The sequence below is a fragment of the Sinohyriopsis cumingii genome, chromosome 8 (genome assembly GCF_028554795.1).
Source record: "Sinohyriopsis cumingii isolate HCF-2022 chromosome 8, ASM2855479v2, whole genome shotgun sequence".
NCBI lineage: Eukaryota > Metazoa > Mollusca > Bivalvia > Unionida > Unionidae > Sinohyriopsis > Sinohyriopsis cumingii.
The window spans coordinates 118,201,347-118,228,714 of NC_142968.1; the positions used below are offsets into that span (position 1 = coordinate 118,201,347).

Sequence of the window (27,368 nt, forward strand, 5' to 3'; positions counted from 1 at the left end):
TGGGTGGGGTGGGGACGAGAATAAGGGGGATTTGATACACGTGGCCTAAACAACAGTAATGTGTCTGTAGCATTAGATCAGAAGCATAAATATGGCTACGTTTGAACCTAACTCCCAATCCAGTCACTGATGCGTAAATCTATTTGGATTTCCTCTGAACTCCGTACCCGTTATTTATAAAACTCATTAACCTGTGTACACGTTCCACCTGGGTTTTTTTCTTGGATTTTTAAAATGACAAGTAAATCTGAATAATTATATGCATAGTTTATTTCAGACATTTTAGTTACTTGATGTTTTATAACATTTTATAACAGCAGCAGTAATTGAGTATGCACTCAAGCTGAGGAACTTCGCCAGTGCAGATCCTTGTTTTCAAAATCTTCAGTTTTTAACATCGATATTCGAAGCTAATCATCGCCAATAGGTAGCAATTTGATTCTGCAATACTGTGTGCTTCTGTAAAACACCTTAAATATTTAGTTGCTTAGAGACAGCATCAGCAAATTTACATATTTACATGATTGCAGGCACGTTTAATATTGTTAGAAACAAGACAAATACATGTAGTTTGATTATTTTCTAAATACATTAGCTAAATAAATCTAAGATATTGACATAAAAATGAAAAAGACTGATATTACCCCAATAAAAGAAATATTTATTTTGATGCTAGATACAAAGTATGATTTACAATGACTGCTGATGGAAATTGAAAATGTTCTCCCCACCAGAATTAGAACTATCCATAGATCCTGGAGTACTCGAATCAACTGGAGTATGAAACCATTCTCGAAGAAACATGTTTAACTCATGACCTGAAAAAGGCGAAAATAATATTATTTTTTTTTCTAGCTAGCGACATGCGTGTTGCGAATCACATTCTCACTGACTACGTTATGTACATGCATACATATATGTTGTAGCCCTTATGTGCCTAATGCGTGACAAGTTAAGGCGCTTGTCAAACAAACAACTTGGTGAAATTGGTAACTTTATTATCTGTGTTTAAAGAAATAGTTGCCTATAAATTCAGTGTGAGTTTCTTTATTTTCTAAAACAAGTTTATCATGTTTTGTCAAAAGGCACAGTCACTAAATGTGATAAGATCTACAGTTTAAACTCCCTGCATTTAAATATTCGTACCTTGTATGTTTAGAATTTTCTATAACAGCTTGAATTTTGTTTTATTTAAATGGATGGAAATCGAAGTAATACTTACTTTTTACCATTTCCCCTTTCCTGAAAAAGGAAAAGAAAACCAAAAACGTAAGTAAATGATCTATACATTATAAAACCATACTGCATACATTTCAAATGCATATCTTATCAAAAGTCAGAATATATTGTGAATTATATGCACTTATTTTTTTTAAATAGTATTTTCTTAATGACAAAATTATATTCTGTAAATTAGTACGCCTTGAGAACTTTATATCAAATTATCATGCTCCCAATGATAAATCGTAATTGAAAGGTTGACAGTGCAGTGATTGGTATCATCAAGGCGTTATAACAATGAAGGAATTGGTATAATCAAACAAGTCGTTATATCAGTGCAGAGATTGGCCATCACCAAACAAGTCGTTCCTACAGAGCAGGGAATTGTATCAACAATAAAGTCGTTTATAACAGTATAGTGACTGGTTCATCAAAACAAGTCTGTATAACAGTACAGTTGATCGATATCATCGAAACAAGTCGTTATAACAGTGCAGTGATTGGTATCATCAAAATAGTCGTTAGAACAGTGAAGGTATTGGTACAATCAAACAAGTCGTTATGACAGAGCATGGACTGGTTTCACCAATCAAGTCGTATTAACAGTATGGTATAGTGACTGGTTCATTAAAACAAGTCTGTATATAGTACAATGATTGATATCCTCGAAGGGGAAGTCGTTATAAAAATGCAGTAATTGGTATCACCAATCTAGTCGTTACAAAAGCATGCAATATTGCTAAATAAACACACATAAAATTCACTCTTTTTCGAAATGATTAATATAAAATCCGACCTGGTAGAATTAATGCAGTTGACCAGTATATCAAAATATTATTGAGAAAGACCAAAAATAATTATTTTATGATTTAAGAACGAAATCAAATTTAACTTGTGACTAGGAAGTATCTTTAGTAGATTTCAGCCAGATTTCAGTTGTCCGTTGTTTCATAAGCGATATTACAATGGCGTAGAAATTAGACTTACCCTTGACTGGAACTGGAAATGGAACTGGAACCTCGACTGGAACCTTGACTGGATGAGGCACCTTTACTGGGACGTGCACAGGAACTTCCACCTTCACAGGGAAGGGTTGGGGATGGGGAACTGGCACTGTAAACATTATCATCATACACAGTCAGAGAATTTTTGCATTCTTTTATATGTTTATTTTAAAAAAGGTCATCATGATATAAAATGCATTTTGTTATAAACAAGGGAATTGTTATATGCAATCCATTAATTTCGATTTTAAAACGTATTACATTTGCTGGATAGTACAGTTATAGTGAGGGAAATACAATTACGTATGATGTATGCCTTTACAGATTGTTTGCGTATATGTCATAATATTATCAGTCACCATTGATTCCTAGCTTCCCAATGACGTCAAGACTAGATTGCGTGTAGCTAAAAACTATTTAATTTATGAAAGATTTCAGTACGTCTGACTAATAATTCTGTTAATTACTGTATGTAAATTGAAGGGGAAATCTGTCACGATTATAACTTTGAACTCGACATATGATTGCAGAATATGACTTATCGTGTGACTGTAAATATTTTAAATATGATATAAAAACTTACCATGCTTAACGACCTCGACTGAAATTTTAAAAAGAAGTATCGATGAGAACAAAAACAACAGAAGACCGTAATGAGAGATTTTACATGTATAAATCATCGTTATAAGTTGAAGGAAAAATAATTGTATTTTAAAACAATAATAACTCGGAACATTTACCTGAAGTTAGTGATATGTAACGCGAAATGCATGATACTTTAAAATTACCAAAGTAGATTAAAGAAATTTTAATTAATTTGTAACCTTTGGAGGGTAGACATGACCAGTATTATTATGATTACTGAAGCAATGCTTTTATTCAATAACTTTAAGCACACACCGAGTTTATGAACGTCCCAAAAGGTAGAGAAATGTTCAATAATTTATTATCATGGAAAGAAACAAATCTCCAGCTTGATAATGTAAACAAAAGAAATACGAATGCTTACCTGGGTGGGGCACTGGTACTGTAACAAACAAAATTTGAATAGTGAAAAAGTTGTATATGTGAATTTAAAAAGTGTTTTTTGTATGCATATATGCACAGAGAGAGAGAGAGAGAGAGAGAGAGAGAGAGAGAGAGAGAGAGAGAGAGAGAGAGAGATAAATGCATTTCCCAAAGGAGACACACTGAGGCAGGTGGCCCTAGTTTAGGTATCGAACCTGAGATCTTTGGTTTACAAGTCCGATGCTATAATAGCTTAGCTACCATGGATATGGAAGAAGAGTCTCTATTGTGTGCACAATAATACCAGCAATACCTGTTTAGTGTTGTTATTGGGTTTAACACTATTTTTCAGCACATAATTGGCTATAAATAGCAGCCAGTGTAACTGGTGGAGTAAGTACTTGGCAAAACCCAAAGAAAAACTACCGACCCTCGGGAATATACTGGCACAATACATGTTTATAAGTTGAATCCAACTGCAAACAACAAAGATCCTGATACGCTGTCGCATAATGCACTTGCAGATCAGAGTTTATGTTATTTTTTCTGCTGATTACTCCTAACAAACTGCACAGGTTACGATTTGCCATTGCCGGCACATCTGTGTCTATGTAGGGTGCTGTTGGACCTGAGGGTAAACAGAACAATCGTATTAAGGATTTTAAATTTGTGGTTTGTAGAAACCATGAAATCCATAAAAAGATAGCCCATGAACAGAGGTGGATTGACTGTATATAAATGGAATAACTCTTGTAAAACAAAAATTTCCATTTTTTATTTTTTTTTTAAGATGGACGACTTACCGTGTTCACAGCATTCAATAATTATTCTGGCAAAGTGGAAGGATTTGCAGAGTTTGTGTGGTGGTGACATGCACAGGGAATGGTAAACAGTATTTGGAGAAAAAAAACTTGCCTTATTCCATAAACAGAAATTACAAAGATAAAAGTTATTTTCCATCAGAATCTAAAAAGTATGAAATTAACACACTCTGGAAAGAAGAGAGAGAGAGAGAGAGAGAGAGAGAGAGAGAGAGAGAGAGAGAGAGAGAGAGAAAGAGAGAGAGAGATAGTTTACATACCTTTGTGAGGAACAGGAACTAAAATTGCAAGAGGGTGAGAAAAGAATCATTAATAATGGCATTTGTTGCATGGTAACATATTGAAGACATTTGTTCATGAATACGGTATCTGGTAATACAGCAGTTATTATTTAAAAAAATTATAATAAATTTAAAAAGTATAGTAACCGACGCCAATAAAGATACTACGCAGTTCATTAGATTTCGAAGGTAAAAAGTACCGATCGTTACCATGAATTATTTCATCCTGGCGATGAGACTGAATCTAGTTCTAATATATGCAATTTAATGCATAAAAACTGGATTTTGCATAGCTCAAATCGTAATGTCAAATTAAAGGATACATACCTGGGTGAGGAACTGGCACTTTGACTATAAAAAATAAAAATAAAAATAATTAATAACCTAGTTTACTTTTTTGCCATCTTGCAAATGTACAATAGTCATAACTCCCTCTCTTCGAAGGTTATTGTTGCTTAAGGACTTAACGCAACTACCGACCCACAAGAACGTACTGGCAAGTTTTCTCACATACCTAAGTTGGACGAGCCAGAAATTCGAATCCACGCGGACAGAAACATCAGTAACATATAAAGGCGAACGCACAGATCATCGTAGTTAATCATGTACATACATACATACATACATACATACATACATACATACATACATACATGCATACGTGTAGTTTACCTGGGAAAGGCTGTGGCACGGGCACCTTTACTGGTACTGGGTGTGGTACGTGAACAGGGACTGAAATAAATAAATAAATAAATAAATAAATAAATAAATTAGATTGCTGAAAATAAAACGTGTTTTTCTGTTCAGATTAAGTCCAGAATGATTCCAGAAAACCTGTCACGCAGAGTTTTTCTTACGGGACTCACTCTAACTGTTACCTCTGTCATTATAAGGATATAAATTTCATCAATTTTCTTTCTACATTGTGTCCATCCTCAAGAATACAATACGATAAATTCATATTAGATTTATATCTAGCATCATATACTTCACTGTTTTAAAAATTATTATCAGTGTTGGACATCTAATTTATGGAAACTAATGATTGGTCTGAGAGTGCCATACGGCTAACAACTCTGTAAATCATGCATGACTTGTATATAAATTAATCTGGAATCATAACGTTTGTGTCTCATCTTGTTAGTGTTTGGTTATTTCGACTTCTTTAGCAAATTAATTTTCATTTAAAATTACCAGTGGCACTGCTTTCAAAGTGCATATATAGCAACATTATAGATGCTAAAATAAAACGAATGTCATTATTTACGAAGCACATTGTTAACACACGCTTGAGTTCGAAACGATCCAGTGCTGACATCTTTAACTGAAAAGTCCCGTAAGATATATACTTACATGGCTTTGGTACAGGAACTTCAACCTTCACTACAAAATAGAAATTAGAAATTTCATTCTATCTGTACGCTAAATGTAATTTTAGCTGTACGCTTACTTTAGTTTATGTTAATGCGAATCGGCATAATACGGTAATGTCATATCATTGTATTAAAAGATAGGCATTTTAAAAAAAAAATAAGAAGCATTGTGCGTGTGCAGCAAATATATAATATTACGAGCGTATGGAGGTATCCTGGGTACCTTTGTGTAAAGCACTTAGAACACCAAAAAGAACAGACCGAGACCCACAATCTCAAAGAGCGTATTCAATAAGATTAACTCACATGAAATAAATAGTTAAAATGCTTAGAAGAGAGGTAGGTATAAATTTGAGTAGTCGCTTATTTGGAACATATTCACTCTGGGTGAGGAGTCGAGTAGTAAGTGTTAAATTAGCGGCTAGCCAAACGTGTTGCACGTATTACGCGAGTTGCATACTTTATCTCACGCAAACTACACCAACAGGTCATGACCCCTGTATCCCAAATCATCTATATAACGTACAGCAAAGCTTACACTTTGTGCCACATTAGTAACTATATTAAATTGTACGCTAAAATAACGCTAAAAAGTATTATAATACTAAAAAGATTTTGAAAGCCCATACTAAACAGTTTTCGTGCATCGAAGAAATATGTACATACCGTAATCAATCATCTCACTACCAAAAGCAACCGATCCTCCCACCAGTATATAACTTGATAAAGAATTCCTTATATCCTACGATGGTAGCAAGAAATGTAGAATACTAGTATTAAAAATACAATGAAAATGGTTTGAGAAAGCCTCCAAAATAACCCTTACCTGGGTGAGGGACAGGTACTGGAACTGTAATATATAAATATCGTAAATTTTAAATTGTAGAACTTGAAAAGTGATTGAGATTTAAAGATGTGATACGAGATATGCCAATTGCAATGATCGGTGCAGTAAACTGACGAATAGTTTAAGCTATTGTAGAACTTATATATTCAGTACATTATAACGTGTGCGATGAGTCTCAAAAAGAAAGTTGAAATGTACTTGACTACTAATATTGGCTATTTTGAAATAAATATTTGAAATTTCTACAGTTTTTATTATACAAGCGGTTGCATCTAATTAATTACAAAATGGCAAGGGGCATCTTTGGAGAACCGATATATTCTGATAAAATACTGGATTTGCCATTTAGGTTAAAACTCAGAATATCACACACACACACACACACACACACACACACACACACACACACACACACACACATGTTGAGTTAAGCAATAAGCGCAAATCGTGCGTACCTTTCCTTTCATGAAAGACTGGGACTGAAATAAAATTTTGAAAGCATATCAGCATATGTGATTATAAGTCACGTTTAATAAAAAAAATGTAACTGATATACAATATGAATGACTCTGCAGCAATCGATCTACTTTGTAAAGAGATATTCCATTTTGATAACTGTCAAAACAAAACAAACAAAAAACCAAACTAAGAAACAACCTAAAAGAAGACAGAGGCAAATAAAGAAACCCACGGAAAATATTTACTTTAAAAATAAAATTAAAAACAAAAATCCGATAAAAAAAACCATGGTTTTACGATAGAAAATACTACACGTTCTTCAGTGATAAAATTAGTTTACATGCTGTGACTTAATATTACTTTTAAAATTAAAATCAAGAAATAGGTGAATAATAAGCGATCACTTAGTAATTTTATAGCAAAATGAGAAAATTGCATCTTCAGAATACTATTATCCATTTTTTGTTTGGTTTTCATCCTGTAGGTTGTATTTTACAATCCCGATTTTGTAAGAGTTTCATAAACTTCGACCCACTACACCAGAACTACTATTACTTCCACTACTATTAAAAAAAGTGATGCTTACATGGCCTGTCAACAGGAACGGGCACTGGCTTGGGCACGTGGACGGGGACTAAAAGAAATTACAAACCATGATAATTGTCGGAGAAAATCTTATTGATGAGCGAATAAGTCTTGTCATCAGTGCTTAAAATCTAGTGATATATATTAAACAATTTACTGTTTTACTGAAAGTAAATTGTGTGAAGAAAACATAAATCACATGCCAATATTTTACTTTATTTGATAGTGAAGAGGGTTACAATGTAACTTAACTGTATATATATTGTAGTGATAAAAGATAGATGCTGACATAAAGCAATGTATAATTTATGACTGGCACCTTTCACGTCATCTTAATCCATATTCATCCGCTTTGCGTGCAAATATTGTTTGAGGTGTACTTTTTTCAATGATATTTGATGCATAATTTTTAAATTGTTTGGGAGAATTATATTACAATTCTATTGCAATATGCGGATTTAGCATATTGTATCCATAAAAAAGCAAAAATTTTACAGTGCTGTGAGAAAACATGGAAAGCGGTTACTGGTTAAGATCACAGCGCCCTCATTTCTGGAAAGTGGACACTGAGGTTTCTCAGAATGAATAACTTAATCATCTAAACTAGTACTTACAAGGCTTGGGAACATGCACAGGGACTGAAAAATACAGAAAAATATAAATTATCTTGAAAAGATTTTCAAACATTATCTCGATTATAATATGCAATAATCGTTTACGTTCTAAGTTCATTCTTGCCTTATTTATATTTTATACTGAGTCAGAACACCCTCGCAATAAATTTAAAATTTGATAGAATCAATACATATTTCTACATGTAACTCTCAAAGATGATTTGTATTAGGTAATGAATTCCAGCATTTACTCTCGAAATATCATCACTTCAACAGGCATTATACTTTTAAGGTAAGTTTGCAATGTTAAACTACGATATATAGAAACGATATGATAGTAAATAATAATGTTTAAACTTTTTTTTTTTAAATTCACAGTACGGATACAAACAGCGCATTAAACTCATAGAAAATATATTTTATATATCTTTTAGTGAAATAAAACAGTTTTGTCTGGCGTGTAAATACTTACAAGGCTGAGGAACAGGAACCTTTACTTGAACAGGAACGTGAACAGGTACTGGCTTAGGAACAGGTACTGAAACCAAAGAAAAGGTATTCATATGAATATCAATGTCACGAAATATATGTCTGCCTATAAACATATTTAAATTTAGTATATACATTGAGATATTCTCGATATCCGATTTGCTAACTACATGGATAGCGTCATGTGAATTAGTAAGTGTATTACTGCATATTAGAATGGTGTTGGCTGGTTAAGTACAGTGCAGTCCCGTTTGACTTGGGCACCGTAATTACAACACATTATTATGACATTGTGCTTGCAACATGTTTGACTGCCTCGTGTAGTAATTAGATAACACGAGTTTATGTGTACGACTCGCAATTTTCTCTATCACTGATGGACAGAAAGGACAAATTCTTACAAACTCTCAAATTAAAAATAGTTTTGTCACTCCAATGATTTGGACGGAGATTTAGCTATGATTGATCCCCCCCCCAATAAAATAAATAAAAATATAAAATAAAAATAAGCATGTTATGGAGGGTTTCGTCTTACCGGCGTGATGTACAGGGAATGGAACAGGAACCTTCTTCTCAACGGGAAAGGGAACTAAAACAGAAGATAATAATAATAATAATAATAATAATAATAACGAATCACATATTAAACTGTCAAGTTTCCTTTTCCTTGATTCAGGGATATACATGTATACGGTTATTATAACTGTGTGAGAGGGTAGTATTTCCACACACCGACGTCACATGACGTTACGTTGTGTAACTTTAAACATTAAATCTATTATTGACTTTTCTCGAGGGAAATGTTTATCGGCAACAAATACACACACACACACACACACACACACACACACACATTTACTTCTTTGACTTTACATACTTCCGTACTTTATGCAAATAAACAAAATGTATTTGTTGACAATACTTGAACCTCGTTGATTTTACTATGTATCTTTTATACTAAAGGGTCTTTCAATTCAAGTGGTACTGTGCAATTCTAAAATACTGCAGTTGTCATTCCTTACCTAGTTTTTCTACGGGTACTGGAACTGAAAAATAATAATAATAATAATAATAATAATAATAATAATAATAATAATATTGATAATAATAATAATAATAATAATAATTACTTAGTGTTGATACATATGTATGTCGATCATTAATAATTTCGAGTTTATAAATAAAAATGCAAAGGTATACATATCAAAAAATAATAATCATACATTAGTATGCACGATTAGTTGAATTCAGAGATTTATAGGTTTACTCTTAAAATGCATGGAATTACCATTTAAGCGCTAAAAACATACAGCAAGCGAACGTCAACTAGTTAAAATCAATTGAGTACCGTAAACATCGCATCGTACGCCTACTCCTTGTTATAGTGCTGTGTGAAGGCATAATTGGTATTGCATGGCTGACTCCGGGCAGTTTTGACCAATAGGTCCAAGTGACCTTGGTCTTGACTTTTTAACCCTACAAGTTGTCAGTTTCATAGTTGCCCAAAAGGTAAATATTTTGTAATTTCACTGAAAAAATGGTATCGAAGAGCATCTGTCTTTACTGAATTATTGTGAAATTGATGGAACCATTAATATGATTTCACAGAGACTTATATAGTATTCCGTCTTATCATAAGTGTAGGCCGTCAGCCAGGTTTGGTTAACTTCATGGTCTAAATTTCAAGTTATTGTGCATAAACGTGCGTTACAACATCGTACGCTCCGCGTTACCGGTGCGCTGTTGTTCTTATTAAATTGGCAAAAACGGAGAAAGACATTTTCAGATTATCTATTTAAAGACACTAAATTTCGCCTACCGGGGAATGGAACCTTCCTCTCGACTGAAAATATAAAAGATACGAATTATTAATAAACTACACGAGTCAACGCCATCAAAATATTCAGTATTTCATGTGCAGTGTATCGTTCTAGAAACAAAATTCAAGGGAACACATTAATCTGTTCTTTGAGGAAATATGTCGCTTGATGTGGATGTAAAATTAATAAGTAAAACAGATAATACGCATTTCAATACGTCATTCTATGTTAGCTGGTGTCGTTTCTGTAGAGGAACCACAATAACTGGTTTCACTCTATTAAATCAAATAAAAAAATTATCAACACGCATTTTTAAGCCTTCGTGGGTATACATATTTATATAATGAAGTCGACTAGACTAGATAGTTGTTGTCTTGTAGTCTGCAATGCCTGTATGGTCCCAAAACAATTTTAACTGATGATATTGTCGTGTAAACGCATTGATAAAACTCTCATGAAAAAAGAGTAACTTATCGTTCTATTGTCCATGAAAAACTAGCTCATGCTAAGCAAACGGTTAAAAGAAGGATAATGTTTTCTTTTCTAACTAATGAAAGAGACATTTGGACACAAATGTCGAAATAAAAGGAATACTACAATTTCAATCCAAAAGAACATTTTCATTCAACACTTTTGATATGATTGTGAACACATTTGTATTTCTTCACGACTAAGCACACATCACCAAAATATTATGTTACTCAATCGGTGTTATATTTCTGGGAGAGAGAGACGTACGGACAAAGAAGAAAATTACCTGGTACAGGTACCTTCACTGGGAACGGGCGGTCGACTGGCACCTTGACTGAAATAATAATAATAATAATAATAATAATAATAACAATAATAATAATAATAATAATAATAGCAACAACAATAAAATTAATCATCATCATCATCATCATCATTGCTACTATTTCGATTTCACTATCTCAAAACTTAGAAAGATGAGCTTACCTGGTACAGGGACTGGTACTGGGTGTGGTTTAGGAACTGGCACTGTGGACGAAAAGTGGTCATTACTTTATGTTAAAAAGCATAATTGTTAAAAAGCATAATTGTTAAAAAGTATGTATGTATGTATGTATGTATGTATGTATGTATGTATGTATCTATGTATGTATCTATGTATGTATGTATGTACATAACAGAAACTTCAACAAAATAAACAAAAACAAATGTATGTAATAGAAACATAATAGTTATTACGCAAAGAAATCTTTAAAATATTCAGTTTTTCTGAAGAACTTTTCAAAGGAAAATTTAGAAAGAAGTGATTGAAGTAATTAAGTCATTTGATACCAAGCAGCGATGTTTTCCATGTAGCTATATGTTTACGTAAGTAGTTACGCAAACACGTTTAAATATATGCAATAAACCACTTATCCAACCGATGATGAGCGCACCATTAATGTCCTTATAATTAAAGAAAAAGAAAAACACGATTCAACATTGCAACAGAAAAAATGTAAAGCTTCCACGTAAATGTTCTTACCATGATGAACAACTGGGTCTGAAAAACAACAAAACATGTACATGTCAGTAACATATATATATATATATATATATATATATATATATATATATATATATATATATATATATATATATATATATATGTATATATTAGAAAACGCGAAGACAAAGCGAGTGAAGAGAGTGAATAGATGGTGTAAAGACGCTAACACACATCCATTAATGTAAAGAAAAATACAAGCTTAGATATATTTACCGGATTTAATATAGATATTTGTAGAGATTTTAAATAGTTTAAAAAAATATGGTTTCTTTTAACCAATATAAGATTAGATGCAAATATAATTTAAACTAACATGTTTCAAATTTAGGCAGTGATACCATACAAATCCTGGTTTATTACACACACACACACACACACACACACACACACACACACATATATATATATATATATATATATATATATATATATATATATATATATATATATATATATATATATATATATATATATATATATATATATATCCTGCTTTACTGTGACGAGACAAGTAGTATACCATATTAAAGTTTCTACCATTAAAACATTAATTTACTTACAAGGCTTTGGTACTGGCACTGGAACTGTAAACAAAACGTAAAATATTTAGAAATAAAAATACATTAAGAAAATATCTTATTCACGAGTCTGCACATAAAACAGAATGAACTTAGATTAATATGATTTAAGTTACACTTCAACCACAAAATAAAACCTCGACGGTGGGTACGAAACACAGATTTATATAAGCTTTTAATGCCCAAACCTTCAGATATAGTAAGATTTGTGAATTTGTGGAAGTAAGTTTACTGATATTTTTGAAACAGTGGGTGAAGACAAAATACTATGAAGTACAAAGGAGATCGACGAGAAAAAGATTGTGTTATAACAACAGATTAATTGACATGTACGTGATTGTTATATTATTTCATATCTTTGACTAGAACTTTGTATACTGACTGACATTTACTTGAAACATTTGTTTGTTTTTTTCTGGGGTTTTTTCGGTTTTGGAAATTGGCGTTGTTGTCAAATTCTTTAAAGTACGATCACAAAAATGTCCAGAGAAGGGATAAGTGTATTTATATTGTTCACATATATGATTTTAATCGTTTAATGACACCGCAACTGATTTTCTAACGAATAAAGAGCTAACTCTATAACTGCACAGATTTCTCGTAAATTTGTCAGGCACATTTGCAAATTCATTTCTGTACCGGCCATATTTGCGTCCACAAACTGAAGTGCTTTTATTTAGAAAAAATACTTACATTATATTAAAAATGATGTGCATCTAATATTCTCTATTTCCTACCGAAAAATGGTTTTATTCGCTATAACATCAGTAACTTACCCTTATGGAAGACAGGAACCTTTTCAATCACCTTAACAGGCACAGGAACTGGTTTAGGAACATGAACAGGAACATGTCTCACAACCTCCACTGGCACTGCAAGGCACAAGTAGATGTATGAAAGCAAGAACCCTCAAACACAGATGTAAGGGGACAGATATTAGATAACACGAGCATCCGAATCTAGACAGCAGCTTCTGCCTAGTGGTCCTAAATATTTTCACAACTTTTGAATTTACAAGACGGTGCATACACTGCGGTCGTCAGATTCAGTCATCAAAATTTCAGACTCCATCCCCATCACTTCCCCTCAAAAGGTAACCGTTTAATCATCAGTGCCGCAATGAATGCAAAAATAGTTGCCTGACCCAAAGAATATAACCCACAATACCAAACAATCATAACAATATGGCAATACTGGTTCATCTTGACGCAAAATATACCAAAACATGAAAAGCCCCATCCCCACCCCGTAACACAGACATACAAAAATAACGAAAGTCCAACTGGGATTTAAACCGGTTTAATGAGCCCGACAATTTTTGCTATAAAGGACATAATACAAATGCAAGATACTGAACATCCATGGGTAGGAAGCTGTATATTTTTTATTTTTCTATTTTTAGAAAAACCAAAACTCATATTTTGCGGTCTTGCAAAATTGAGTGGAGAAAAAACTTTTAAAACAAGTGATTTCAGTTTACTAGCTATTACAAAACTCTTCCAACTGTCTTTCAATGCAGCTTTCTGTGGAACAATTTTCCTTCTGCGTACAAGCCAATAATATGCAGAAATCGTAAGTACATGGCTCGGAATGAGAAAAAAAATATATCTAAGACTTCAGAGTGAAGTGCAAAACAGTTATGATACAATTTTTAAAAAGTATCTCATCACCATAGTGTTCACTTTGAGAAAATCCCCTGACATCTTTACTTTTCAGAATAAAATTACGTATAGCAAGGCTGCGAACTATCTCCAACATCATTACTCATAAGTGTTTTCCTGAGGCTTGTAGGGCTGGCATTAATAGTGCAACTAATTCAGTGTTAACAAATGTAAACATTGTTGTGTAGTTCTATTAACCATCTGTATTTCAAATTAAATAGTTCTGATTCATCGAAAAGCCACAAGTTATACTACAAAAGAAGAAAAAGGTATTTCGCTACAAAATTTTTTTTTACGGTCGATGATCGTATATGAGTTGTCAAATCAACCTGATAAAAATGGTCCCTTACTTAAAGTTTAGAGAAACGAACTTTCTGAGCATTTGCTTTTCATCGGCATGTCAAATCGGCTAAGTGGTGCTGTTTTGCAGCTGAACTTTGTTTTGATTTTGTATCGTTAGTGGCAATATAAAGATAATGTGTATAGCCTGTAAGATTCCATAACGTATGATTTCATACTGTATGATTGCGTAATGTATGTCTTTAACAGTTATGATTTCTTACCATGCTTGATGACTTCTACTGGAACATGCTTGACGACTGGGACTGCAATAATAATAATAATACAATAATTCTGAATACAGACTGTTAACAAAAACAAACAAACGAACAAACAGAAAAATTATATGTTTAAACAAATTAGTTAATTATTTGTTAAGGTTTTAGGGATAAAAGTTTAACAATAGTTAATATCGTAATGCCTATTTCGAGAGCTAATTCTTTTGAAAAATATATGTTCATGCTATAAAAAGAACATTTGTACTTTTGTTTGCGTCATCTTGATGTTGAATATCAGGTGTATAAACAATCACTGTTTAGAGAACAAATTGATTTAAATTCAGCCAATTTCATTTAAACTCATCTTATATATATATATATATATATATATATATATATATATATATATATATATATATATATATATATATATATATATATATATATATATATTGCGCAGACACACACATACACACACTCGTGTTGCATGAGAAGACCATAAAAAAAACAGTAGATACATTACTTACATGGCTGAGGTACATGGATGGGCACATCTGAGAAAGAAAAATAAATTGCGTTGATAGTTAATTGAAGATGAAAAAGGGTGATACAGCCATTTATTTCAAGAATATTAACATGTTACAGAATAAGCAGATATTCACACGTGTAGACTCGGAATTGGCGGCATAAAAACCATATGTTTTTCAGACACGTATAATGGTATTACTAAGCAAACCGAGGTCCCCACATCAACGTGTATGACAGTATCACTATGCAAGCAGAGGTCCCCACGTCGACGTGTATGACAGTATCACTATGCAAGCAGAGGTCCCCACGTCAACGTGTATGATAGTATCACTATGCAAGCAGAGGTCCCGACGTCGACGTGTATGACAGTATTATTATGCATTATTATGCAAGCAAAGGTACACGCGTCGATGTATTCGACAGTATTACTATGCAAGCAGAGGACAACACGCATATGTCTGAAAATATTATTATGCAAGCAAATGTCACCAGGTAGTCAAGTATGACAGTGTTATAATGCAAACAGAGGTCCCACGTAGACATGTGTGACAGAATTATAAGGCAAGCAGATGTCCCACGTTCAAATGTATGACAGTATTATACTGCAAGCAGAAGTACTATGTATAAATGAATGACAGTATTGTAATGCAAGCCACGTCCCCACCCCACGTAGAAATGAGTGACAGCACTATAAAATCAAGCGAAAGTCCTACAAAGATATGTATGATAGTATTATAATGCAAGCAGATGTCCCACGTCGAAATGTATGACAATATTATAATGCAAGCAGAGGTGCCCACGTATAAATGAATGACAACATTATAATGCAAGCAACGTGTACCCACCCTCTCTCCTGTAGAAATAATCGAGAGCATCACATAAATCAAGCTAATGTCCCCACGTAGAAATGAATGATAGTATTATATACAAACAAAGGTCTCAAGAATCCTGCTGGATGTGAGAAAACGACTCCAAAACTTCAAAGCTAACGTACATTATATAATACGTAATCATTTAAATTTAAAACGGCTCATAGTTATAACCATCTGATATCACGTCTACTAAATCACAGAGCTTTTGTAAAGGCAGTCATAATGGTAATATTTCTACATAAGCCCAAATAAATTAACGTCCTAATGACATTTCCTAACAGTTGAGAGAGTGCTAACTCTAGAAGCTACTACACAAATCTAAGTTATGCTTCTCTCTTAGTGTTTTCAGGTTTCAAACGTAAATTTATTCTTAATACTTGCTTGATAATAATAATAATAATAATAATAATAATAATAATACTTATTATTATTATTATTAATAATGCAGTTGTGATACTTACGCACAGGAACTGGAACTGAAGAAGAGAATGCGTAGATATGTATTGTAACATATATATATATTATTAGTAAAAATGAAAATTATTAATAACAATAGAAATACAAGAAACATCTTCAAGGGTTTTATATGATGTTGATACATTTTTCCTAGCCTTGGCCTTTCAAATATTAACAGCTATAACAAAGATTGTAAAAAGCTCGAATTAACGGATAGAGTGTGACGTCAAAGGTAGTAGTCCGCTTCGTGACATACTATGGTACATATTGTGGAGACGCAATACACATTGCATTTGCCAAAGGTTAAAACCAAACTTAATAACATCCACATAATGTAATAGACATCACTATCCTTAAAGCTGCCATATCACAAATATAATTTCACATACAAACACCGAACGCGTTTGTTAGAACTGGACTTATTGCGAAGTTATATATCTGGGAATCTCCTATCTTGTTATTTTTATTGCTTTTAGTTTGATAACAAATGAAAGCGAGAATCAGCACTCACTAGAGCGACCATACAGATTTTGTACACACACACGCACACACGCACGCGCGCGCGCGCGCACACACACACACACACACACACACACACACACTATCCTACTTTCATTTTGTTTTCTAATAAGCAGTAAATTCTGCATTTAAATGAAATCACCGAGGAAACTAGTAGACGTTTCCAAACATCAGAGTAAACGTCATATGCATATTAATGAGTATTACCGACCCCTTAGAAAAAATACCAATACTAAAATATCTAGACTGATCCGCGATAAAAAAGTATTGATGATACATTTTGCGATATATTCCAAATTTGAAAGGCTTCTTATATAAACATTTCATGGCTTTATGTGCAGTAAGTGTAGCAATTGGATTGGACGGTACAGTAATGTTCCGGCAAATCGAGTTATCGTGTTCGAAGTAAAATTTCGAGTGTAAGTAGGAACGGGATGGGTTTGTAAACGCTGATTTACATCAGATGTGAACTAAGAAAAGAAAATTACAGGTCCTTTGCAGAAAGCCTTTAAATCACACTCAAGTATTCGTAAAGTTTGCATAGAATGCTAAAATTCTCTTTGTGATAGGTGCAAAACATTCGGTTTGATCAAACCTGTTCCACAGTACCTTGTCGGAATTCGGAACATGAGTAATTAATGTTTTATTTGACAAATGACTTCTAAATCTGGAGAAAGAAGTTGCTCGTCTTTGATGTGACATATATGTCTCAAAAAGCCAAGACGGTACTGTCAACTGATTGTGTAAGAAGTCTATGATAAAAGAGCTATAATGACAAATGGCGAATCAATCACCTAGTCAAATGAATGAAGATCGACCTTTTATTGGTTTATTTTTTAGATGACGCCAATGATAGTATTTTAGATAGGATGCCAGTGTAATTATGGCCCAAACAAATTTATGTCTTTAAGGATAGGATTCGATAGTCAACGTGTTCAATAATCTGCGGGTTCAGCGGGTTCTATACATGTTAAAGTAAATGTTTAATTTTTATTTTCTTTGCAATTATTTCACAATAATGTGGATCACTAAAGTGCCACGCATTAACCCTACAACCCTCAATTCAAATTGACTGATGGCCATTATAGTTCGCAGATGTGCCAAAAAGCAATGTCTGAGTTTAGTGTACAAGTCTGGTGTAGCTAGTGAGATTAACAATTAATTTTGTACAAACTACATGTAGTGCTACTTCTAATATTACTACTGCTTCTACTTCAACTACTACTACTACTACTAACTTGCCGGAATCTTTTGAAGGCACTTTTAAATTAATAATAAGTTCATTAATATTAAAGAAGACTACTGTCTACTTACCTTTCTTTTCAATCACATGTACACCCTTGGGAACTGAAATAAACAAAAACTGAACAATTAGCTGATGCAAGCTGGTGAATAGACTGTGGATATAGCGTAAATCAGATGTAATTGGTTTGAGTGGCAACCAGGGGCAATGGGTTGGAGTGGCATCAGTACAGATACGTGATATGGAAACTGAAAATTAAAATTGATTAACGCTCATGCAACAAAGTGGTTAAAATATTTTGCTGATTAAGAGAAAAATGTAGATTCATAATAGTAGCCAAAAAATGCATTAAAATTAAATGTAATTCCAAAAGAAATATACTTAAATGCATGTCTTTTAGAATGATGTTATATATATGTTTATTTAGAAAAGGAAAAAGTAGTTATTCAACATTTCAGTCATATTAGGAAGTAAATACAATTTGCCCACTACATTTACTTCCTTTTCATAATTATACTTCAGATGTGTATTATTGATTTATAAAGACAAGTGCTGTACTAGACTGAATGTATTACTATAGAAAGGCGTGTTGTTTCTTTTGTGAGCAAGAGGCAGTTCTGTAGGTTGCTGTTCCGAAGATGCAAATTTGTGATGAAAAAGCAATCGCAAGTTTTGCACTCTCCACCAAAATGTATGTTCATCTAAGCGTTGCATCTTTATTACAATCGCATCCAACAAAGGCGTTATTTTCTTATTTTTTGTTGTTGCATGCTTGTAGTACCGTTGTCTGGCATTGCCTTGTGTCGTCGGTGGTCAATTATAAATGTTTAATTTTAAACTTTTGCGGTCGGTCTTTTGGGTTTCGAAAATATTGTTAGGTAAAGCAATAATATTATGCAAAAAGCAGTATATTTACTTACAAAATATAGAAAATGGCAGAATCAAGTCGGTAATTTTTAATTCCAGCATTTGTAATAAACGCAAATTAGAACAGCACAGGATCGCTTTCTCAAGCATGCATAATTTATCTAAATAAGACAACATTATAGAGCAAGTAAACTGATCATGTTGTAGTTATTCATATGTAAAAAGTAAAATATAAGATGATTACATCTCATGTTATAAGGGACATGCATATAGCTGCTGACACTTAAAATGCACTATCAGTTGCCACGGAAAATGGAACTGCATGAATTTTATCCTTAAGTAATTGTATGGTACCCTGTTCAAATTATACGAAGTTACAGATTTATAAGCCTTCAAAAAAAGCATCAGTTAGGGAACATTATTCAATTTATGCCATTAAAAGTTCTACTTAGCTTCTTAAATATCGTCAAGGGTACAAGTTTCAAATTTTGTGACGCTAGGCATTTCCACACAGTCAGCGAAACAACGTCAATAGTACCATGTTCAATTTATGTCATTACGAACAAGGTTAGTGCAAAGCATGAGCTGCGTAGATCCAATAAGTTTGTATTTTTGGAATTGTTTAAAATATCAATGATCCCACATTTGCATCTGACTTATAGTTGATTAACATGTATGAAAGGTTAAAATGAGGACAAAAATCGGCAAGCCATTCCTTTAATATGGTATAGAATCAGATCCGATTTTAGCTCAAAGTACATTTTGAAAGTGATCTTAATTATGTATCAAACACCAGGATGTTGTTTGGCATTATTCAGTGGTGAAAGGAGAGGAAAGTGAGATAACTTTTCATCGTGCAATATTTAATGCTGAAAGGGCAGGAAAGCGAGAAAACTTTCCATCTGTCTCAATAATTTACACAGTGCATGTCTCAGCTGACAATATATAAAATTGTCTTTTCGTTCTGAGCGCCGTTTCCAGAACGTTTATGTACATTTATACATGCAATATGTCAGTTAAAATCTTCAAGTTTAATTGCACACTTTGAAATACATGAGAAGATAAATACAACTTGGAACAGTCGGACTTACTTGTTACTAAAGGTCTTGCAGAACGAGTCTTCAAGAATAAGAAGAAAAGCGACAAATGCGAAACAAAGCTTGGACTATATCGAGTGGTCAGTGTTGTCTTCAGACGCCTCTCGTTCTAAAGCTGTGTAATTTCTATATCAATGTATTGCTTATAATGAAAGAAATTGATTTCTTTGATGAATAGATGCTGTCTTCTCGACATCGACCAATTAAACAAAGGAAGTGTAATCTTTTTGTACATGTACTTGTTTTCGTAAAATAAGTATTCCACATGGTAGATTTGTACACCGTATTAAAGGGAATAACTCACAGTGATTAAATTTGTAATAATGAATCGAGAGGCGTACGAAAATACACGAAGTTTCGAATTGTAAATTTCAAAGGAAATAATATACATGAGCCACTGATTTTAAATATACCAAATATGCCGCATGCGTTTTGTTCAATAGTCTTGTTGAGTCAGTCTCTCGCAGACTCCGAGATTTCTTGTTTAACGAGATTCCGGTTTCAGGCTATGTGTATAGCAAATTCTAAGATAGGGAAGATAGGGCTATGTTAGTATACAGACACTCCCCGATGTTGGACCTTTAATTGATGATCAACATAAAACTATATTTTGTGAAATTTTGAATGCGACTCAGTGTTACAAAAAGGAAATGTTTTATATTTTTGAAGACCATTGTGGTGAATTTTTTTAAAACAATTTAGCGAAAAATGAGCGACATATATTGCCAACATCGAAGCAGGCGAAAGACTACCAGGACCTCGACTAGCACAAAAATCTCGTAGCCTTGTGGGAGAGGTTGGTTGGACGAGACACATTGTTGAGTTGCTTACAGCCATGCCAAATAGGCGGATGTTCCCCGCCACTGTAATGTCCACCATAGGCGCCTACCCCTGTTGAAAGCAAAACTCAACAGTAAAGATTATACATTGTTTAATTAGGAGAGTATGTCTTTCTTTCACGCGTTCAAGATTCTTTATGAAGTTATGAATTACCTACTTTATTAAGGATTTAGGTTATCATTGTTGTAATAATATATGATACTGAATTATATATTACATTGGTGATGGTAAGAACCATGTACGTTTGCACTTAGCTTTCAATAATGGGTAGGTTAGTACTTCATTTACATATAAGCTTGAAATGAAGTTTGGCGCAAACTATCTGTAAAGCGCTGTAAGAGTGCTGAACATGCTGAAAGAAAACTGAGTTAAATATAGCGATTTTGTGGAGTATTGTCGCGCATATCATTTAATTTGCGTATCATTTACATAGTCCTTTGTGGAGAAACAATTTATATAATAAAGCACACGCAAAGGCTATTTTGCTTAATTAACGCTGCGCATGTGGCAGCCAACTGTATAAAGTGGAAATTATTTCGCTGCGCACGTCAGGAGAAGCTCCGATTATTAGGACTTATCAGGTCAAAACATGCACAAGCGCTGGGACTCTCCGAATGAATGCACTCAAATCGTTGAGTCAGCAAATCGCCTCACCTTCATCTGTTGGGAAAAAAAGGAAACATACAACATTAGCTTTCCTTTCTATTGGAAGGCTTCAATCTAGATTTATTAAATATTAATTTCAGACATTATTTATCAATATGCTTAAAGCCGTGGGTCAGTTTGGTTGAGTACCTTTTCATTTTGTAACTTCAGCCTAATAATATAAAACAGATCAATATAGTTTCAAACTAACTCTAAGATTTGCACTTTGATAGGATATTTATGTAAAGCAAATTGGTATTTAGAAACAGGGGAATGAATCTTTGCTGTGAAACTTGTTATATGAAGATTTACGCAATAATTGTTTTAAATATCGAATAAAAATACAAGAACAAAATTCAGAATAAAACCTTTTAATTTCATTTCTTAAATGCGAAATATTTAGCGTGTAAAAAACTATTTTAAAATTATATAATGTCTCTTGTTCTTTCGCGTGTATGTGGACAAAATTAGGATGTCTATTTTGAAATAAAATATGAGTTTCTACCGTTGTATTATACAAGCGGTATCAACTGGTTTGTTATAAACTGACAACGAGCATGTTTGGGGTACGGATATATTCTGCTAATATACTGGCTTTTCCATTTAAATTTAACTCAGGATATCACACATGCATACATACATACATACATACATACATACATACATACATACATACATACATACATACATACATACATACACACATACATATATATATATATATGTGTGTGTGTATGTGTGGTTAGTAAAAATGTATATAAAAATACACAGTCGATGCAAACATTAAATGGTTATTTGTAAGTGTATTTTAAATGGAAGGTTTAATTTTTATGAGTGATCTAGCTAATGATGTTGATCAGGAAATAAAAACGAATAAAAATAAAAAATAGCAACTTACCTCCCAAGGTAATGCCTGTAAAAATGAAAATTTTGTTTTAGTATTTATTGAAATGATTTTGAATTTCTGCATTGCTCATAAATTTACTTTATATTTTGTGACAAACTCATATAATAGGATACTCAGAGATAAGGAAGGAGGTTATGATGTGGGAGATTACGCAGTAATATACGTTTGTAAGAAATTAAAGAAGTTGAATGGTATGGTGTGGATGACGTCAGTAGAACTGTATTATTACACAAATAATGACGTCAGATAAGCGTGAAATATGATTGCCGCAGATGGTTTGTCAACTGCGTATTAAAGCCAGACAATTTAAAATACAAGTATGAGCAGTAAATGGATGCTGGAGGAAAATTTTATTTATTTATAATTATTACAATATTTTGCAATAGTGTATCAGCATATAACTTGACAGGACTCAATATACCAACGAATGCAATCATATACAGATTAGATGAACATAACTCCAGACTTTTGATCGATCACTCAAAATTGACTTTCAAGAAACAAAACCAAAGATTAGTTATTATACATGGTAACAATTACCAATCCAGTTTTGCAGCAAAGCAAGTTAAGTGGCAAACACTATTTAAAAATATTTCTTCAGCAACTACAGTAAATTGTACGTTCTACGAAGATGAGTTTTATAATATATATTTTCTTGATATTTTGAGATTAAAATTTATGTCCTATCTGGTAACAAATAACGCAATGTATGTTACACCTTATTAATATTTCTTACCGTTTAATTGAGAAATCGCATTTGTGTGATTTAATAAAACATGGTGACTGGTTTCTCTACAGTGATGGTGTAAGTTGCTTTGTCACGAACACTACCACGTGATGACTAACATTTATTTTTATGACCAATTCGAATACATAAATGTCTATTCATTTGATGGATATAATCTGTTACAAAGTAACCTGCTTGGAAGATCAAAGTTTAGTCATGACGAGCAGACCTCGTGACTCGTTTGTCATAAATACGGTTCATGATTGGAACACCTGTTGAAGTGCCTACATATCAGTCATATCAAGGGTCATATAAAGGTCAAAAACATATATTTATGTGAGTCAATGAAACGCATGGGCATGCGCACAAGACAGAATCAAGAATCATCACATCACAGGGAATAACACACTTCGTCAAACTTATTTCTGTGTCTGATAATGTTTGCGGCACTTCAAACGTCTGATTTTTCTTTCAGCTAGTACACACTTTTTTATCAGTAGTGGATAATTTTATTTTGCTTGAGCCCTCTTTCAATAATATGGTTTTGAAACTCACTGTTTAAGACAAATTTGATATGAACGAATATTTCTTTCTAACCAAAACAAGATGACAAAATTCTGATCGGGATAAATTAAACACGGGAAGGAATATCAGATATCAGACTTCAGTCTTAAGTTGAAAAAATCGAAGAAAAAAAAATGAAAAAAAAATATGGTAAGATAGCTTTATCTTTAAAGTTACATGGGTATTTGTTTTTAAACATGTAAACATTTTATAAGACAACATCTAATTGATCAGCTGGGGATAGTCACCAGTAACATTATAGTTTTAGAGCTGCGATAGGTTGTAAAGACTTCAAAATACCAAGCAAGGTATTATTTTTCCATTGTCTTCATTCAATATGCTGTAAAACCTGAAATTATCGACGTATATGAAATTGCTTTTAACTCATACATTCTATTAAGCATTCGCGAAAGTATGTTTTTGTTTTCTCTATTAAATCCATGGTCGCTAAATTTTTATGGATCGGAGAACTATCAACTAAAATAAAACAACAAAGCAACACAAAATAAAAAGAAAGAAAAGAAAGAAAACAAACAAACAAATTATTTGAAAACAATTTGCAGGATGAAAAAAGTTCTCTAAATACCACAGACCCTATTTACACGTAAGTTCCTGATTCAAAAATAATACCTAGTTCATGTGATGCGGTTATTACCTTTAAATGGGTTGGATAAACCGTTTAAATACCAGCAAAAAAACCTCTTTAGATATGACGATCTTATGTCAATATACTGTTTGTGTTTGAAACCCATTTATCATTGCAATATGCCGAATAACGATGTACTTAATTTAGGTGAGTCTGAATTTCGAACCAAAACGCTTGTTGTTAATGGCCTTATTGACAGACGTTTTTTAGACATTAGAAAATGGCAGTCTATTTGTAAATTAGAAAGGAAGTCAGTTTAACATGGCGTTAAAGCGTCAGCGGCAGCTGTAAAATAGTTATTATTGGCCAATTCAATAGTTCGCTTTGGACATTAAGTAAAATCATCTTATTGATTTCAATACGTATTTGAATAAGTAATAGTACGTACTAAGATTTATTTTACTATTCAAAGCATTTCTTCTATTATATAACGAAAATGGTTAATATTTCATTTATCTAAGCATCCCATTCAGTCACATTTTAGTTAGAAAGTGAAATACTTCATCGCAATCCTTTATCTTTTATTATTTTAGAGATTATGAAGATAATATTTTAGAATATGTTCGTGATGACGAACAAATATGACATGCTGCAATATACCATGTTATTCAGTGTCCTATAGGGACTTCAATTCTAGAAAGTTTTATGAATAAATATTTTACCATACTTCTTGTCATTGATTTTATTTCTAATTATCTGAAAAATAAATTCTGAAAAAATGTCAATTTTTCTTTTTCCACTGAAATTACTTGTAATATCTGCTAATGAAGGATAAATAAAAATACTAAATGTGACTAAGAAATATATATTTTTTTTAAACTTCTCATTGCTTATGTTGATAATGTTGCTAAATTATTTTTTCAAAATTTATTGTTTCTAACTTATTGTTTCACCCCACAGCATTTTACTCTGAATTATCGAGAAACGTTGATAATGATTTTTTCTACCTCCGCAAACAAGCCTCACCAGGAGAAAAGACTCGCAGAAAAGACCCGCCGAAATATAACAAAATTACAACAACAACAATAACAACAACAAAAGGACAACCAACAAGAATGTATCAAGTTCGTGGAAAAATACTATGCTTTCATGTAACAGTTTATCAAACACTTCTTTCATTGCTTTTCCGTTAATTATATATTGTTATATATTATATAATGTTATGCAATAATTTTACGTTTCCTCGAAAAACACAGCAATGCACAAGTTTCACTGGCCAGTCTTTAGAAAATTCAATCGTTTCCTTTAAAATCCGAATGAACGCTCAGAACGCATCACCGTTTTCCCCGGCAGCGTTTGCTGCTTTCATTTGTACAATAGGCTACATGTAAACCCCATGTTTATTATGCAAGAACAATGCACGTACAGCCTGTGCTTATTGTACAAGAACAATATATGTGAGCCGTGTATTGTATCTTATAAGGTAAATGTCTTTATATCAACAGTCATCCAAGAATTAAGCACACGCTGCTTGTAATCACAACAAGAACATCTGTTATCGGTATATACCTGTCATTAAGAATTGGTATATACCTGTTAATAAGAACCACGCCTCATGAGCTGTGCGTATAATGACGCCAGAAGATTGGGTGTAAGACTATGTAACACTGGTTAGCCATAACGCGGTCTTTAATTTTCAAGTACTGCAATTTAACGAGAAAATAGAGTACAAGGAAAATGATGATAAATACTAAATGAAATATTCCTGCTCCTAATCAATACACATTTTTTGCGTGTTCTTCCATATTTCAATGGACACAATGCATCGCACGTGGAAGACAACTGATACCACTTGTTGCCATATAAGAAAAAAATGTTCACAAATTTTCATTAATTATTAATTGAGTTTTTAACAAATATCAAATTTGATTCTTAAATTATTAAAACGCGTAACCCAGTAACATCATATTTGCGATTTCTCACTGTTGTAAAGAGAACCGAATGTATACGAATAAATCTACTAGAATGTAATTACTAAATTTCTTGTCTTCTTTCCAAATCCAGACACCAAAAATCGAACTCACATATTAGAGAAACTGACTTTGCTAAAAGAAAAAAGCTTAATTTCATGAAAAGAAATGTTTGAAATCTAAATTGCACGAGATGATGTAAAATGCAATATATTTCATTTCGCTGTTTTTCCTTCTCTGATTTTAATTGCCAATTTCCATAAGTATTAATTAGAAGTTTTTCAATTAGTAAGTCTATCTATTGAAGAAATAGCTTACCAATAAGCGCGGCGAACAATAGCTGCTTGATCATTTTGACGTAAGTAGCTCCACAACAGTGCCAAATGTTCGAGTAAGTCCGGTGCTGTGCGATGCGTCCGGTTGCCTGTATGGTCAAGATCACAATCGAAATGGTTTATATACCGACAAGATATAATTTACGTTCGTCTACGATCTGATTGGTCGGGAGTGTCAGATCTCCCTCCCGGGCTTTATGCTGACAGTTCTGCCTGAGTCGCATAAATTTAGACGGCCCATCTAGACAATGTGTCAGTCATCTCATACCTCTTGATAAATGATGTTGTGTTTGGTTACTTCAATAATAGATCAGCCTACTAAATGAGTGTTGCGCATGAATCACGCATTGTCAAAAGCGATGCGCTAACTCGGTA

The 27,368-nt window shown here is 32.9% G+C and overlaps 1 protein-coding gene across 1 annotated transcript; it reads right to left on the reverse strand.

Annotated features, from left to right (window-relative positions):
• Positions 1-252: 252 nt before the first annotated feature.
• On the reverse strand, positions 253-27,118 carry LOC149794492 (uncharacterized). Its single transcript, XM_089968739.1, has 29 exons — positions 26,977-27,118; positions 22,803-22,817; positions 21,251-21,310; positions 18,527-18,559; positions 16,699-16,713; positions 15,365-15,391; positions 14,844-14,885; positions 13,396-13,491; positions 12,602-12,625; positions 12,018-12,035; positions 11,480-11,521; positions 11,280-11,327; positions 10,522-10,545; positions 9,725-9,748; positions 9,238-9,291; positions 8,686-8,751; positions 8,214-8,237; positions 7,601-7,648; positions 7,011-7,034; positions 6,535-6,558; positions 5,689-5,718; positions 5,008-5,067; positions 4,663-4,686; positions 4,315-4,332; positions 3,235-3,252; positions 2,809-2,826; positions 2,209-2,334; positions 1,223-1,242; positions 253-818 (listed from the first exon to the last, which is right to left on the reverse strand). Exons 1-28 carry the CDS (start codon positions 27,008-27,010, stop codon positions 1,226-1,228), a joined length of 1,053 nt encoding a protein of 350 aa, XP_089824865.1. The 5' UTR covers positions 27,011-27,118; the 3' UTR covers positions 253-818; positions 1,223-1,225.
• Positions 27,119-27,368: the final 250 nt, after the last annotated feature.

Coding starts and splice junctions, on each gene's coding strand:
- LOC149794492 (XM_089968739.1), bottom strand. CDS start 27,010: ATGATCAAGCAGCTATTGTTCGCCGCGCTTATTG. Junction 8,238..8,685: donor GGTTCCTGTTCCTCAGCCTT/GTAAGTATTTAC, acceptor TGTATTTTTCAG/TCCCTGTGCATGTTCCCAAG. Junction 6,559..7,010: donor AGTCTTTCATGAAAGGAAAG/GTACGCACGATT, acceptor TATATATTACAG/TTCCAGTACCTGTCCCTCAC.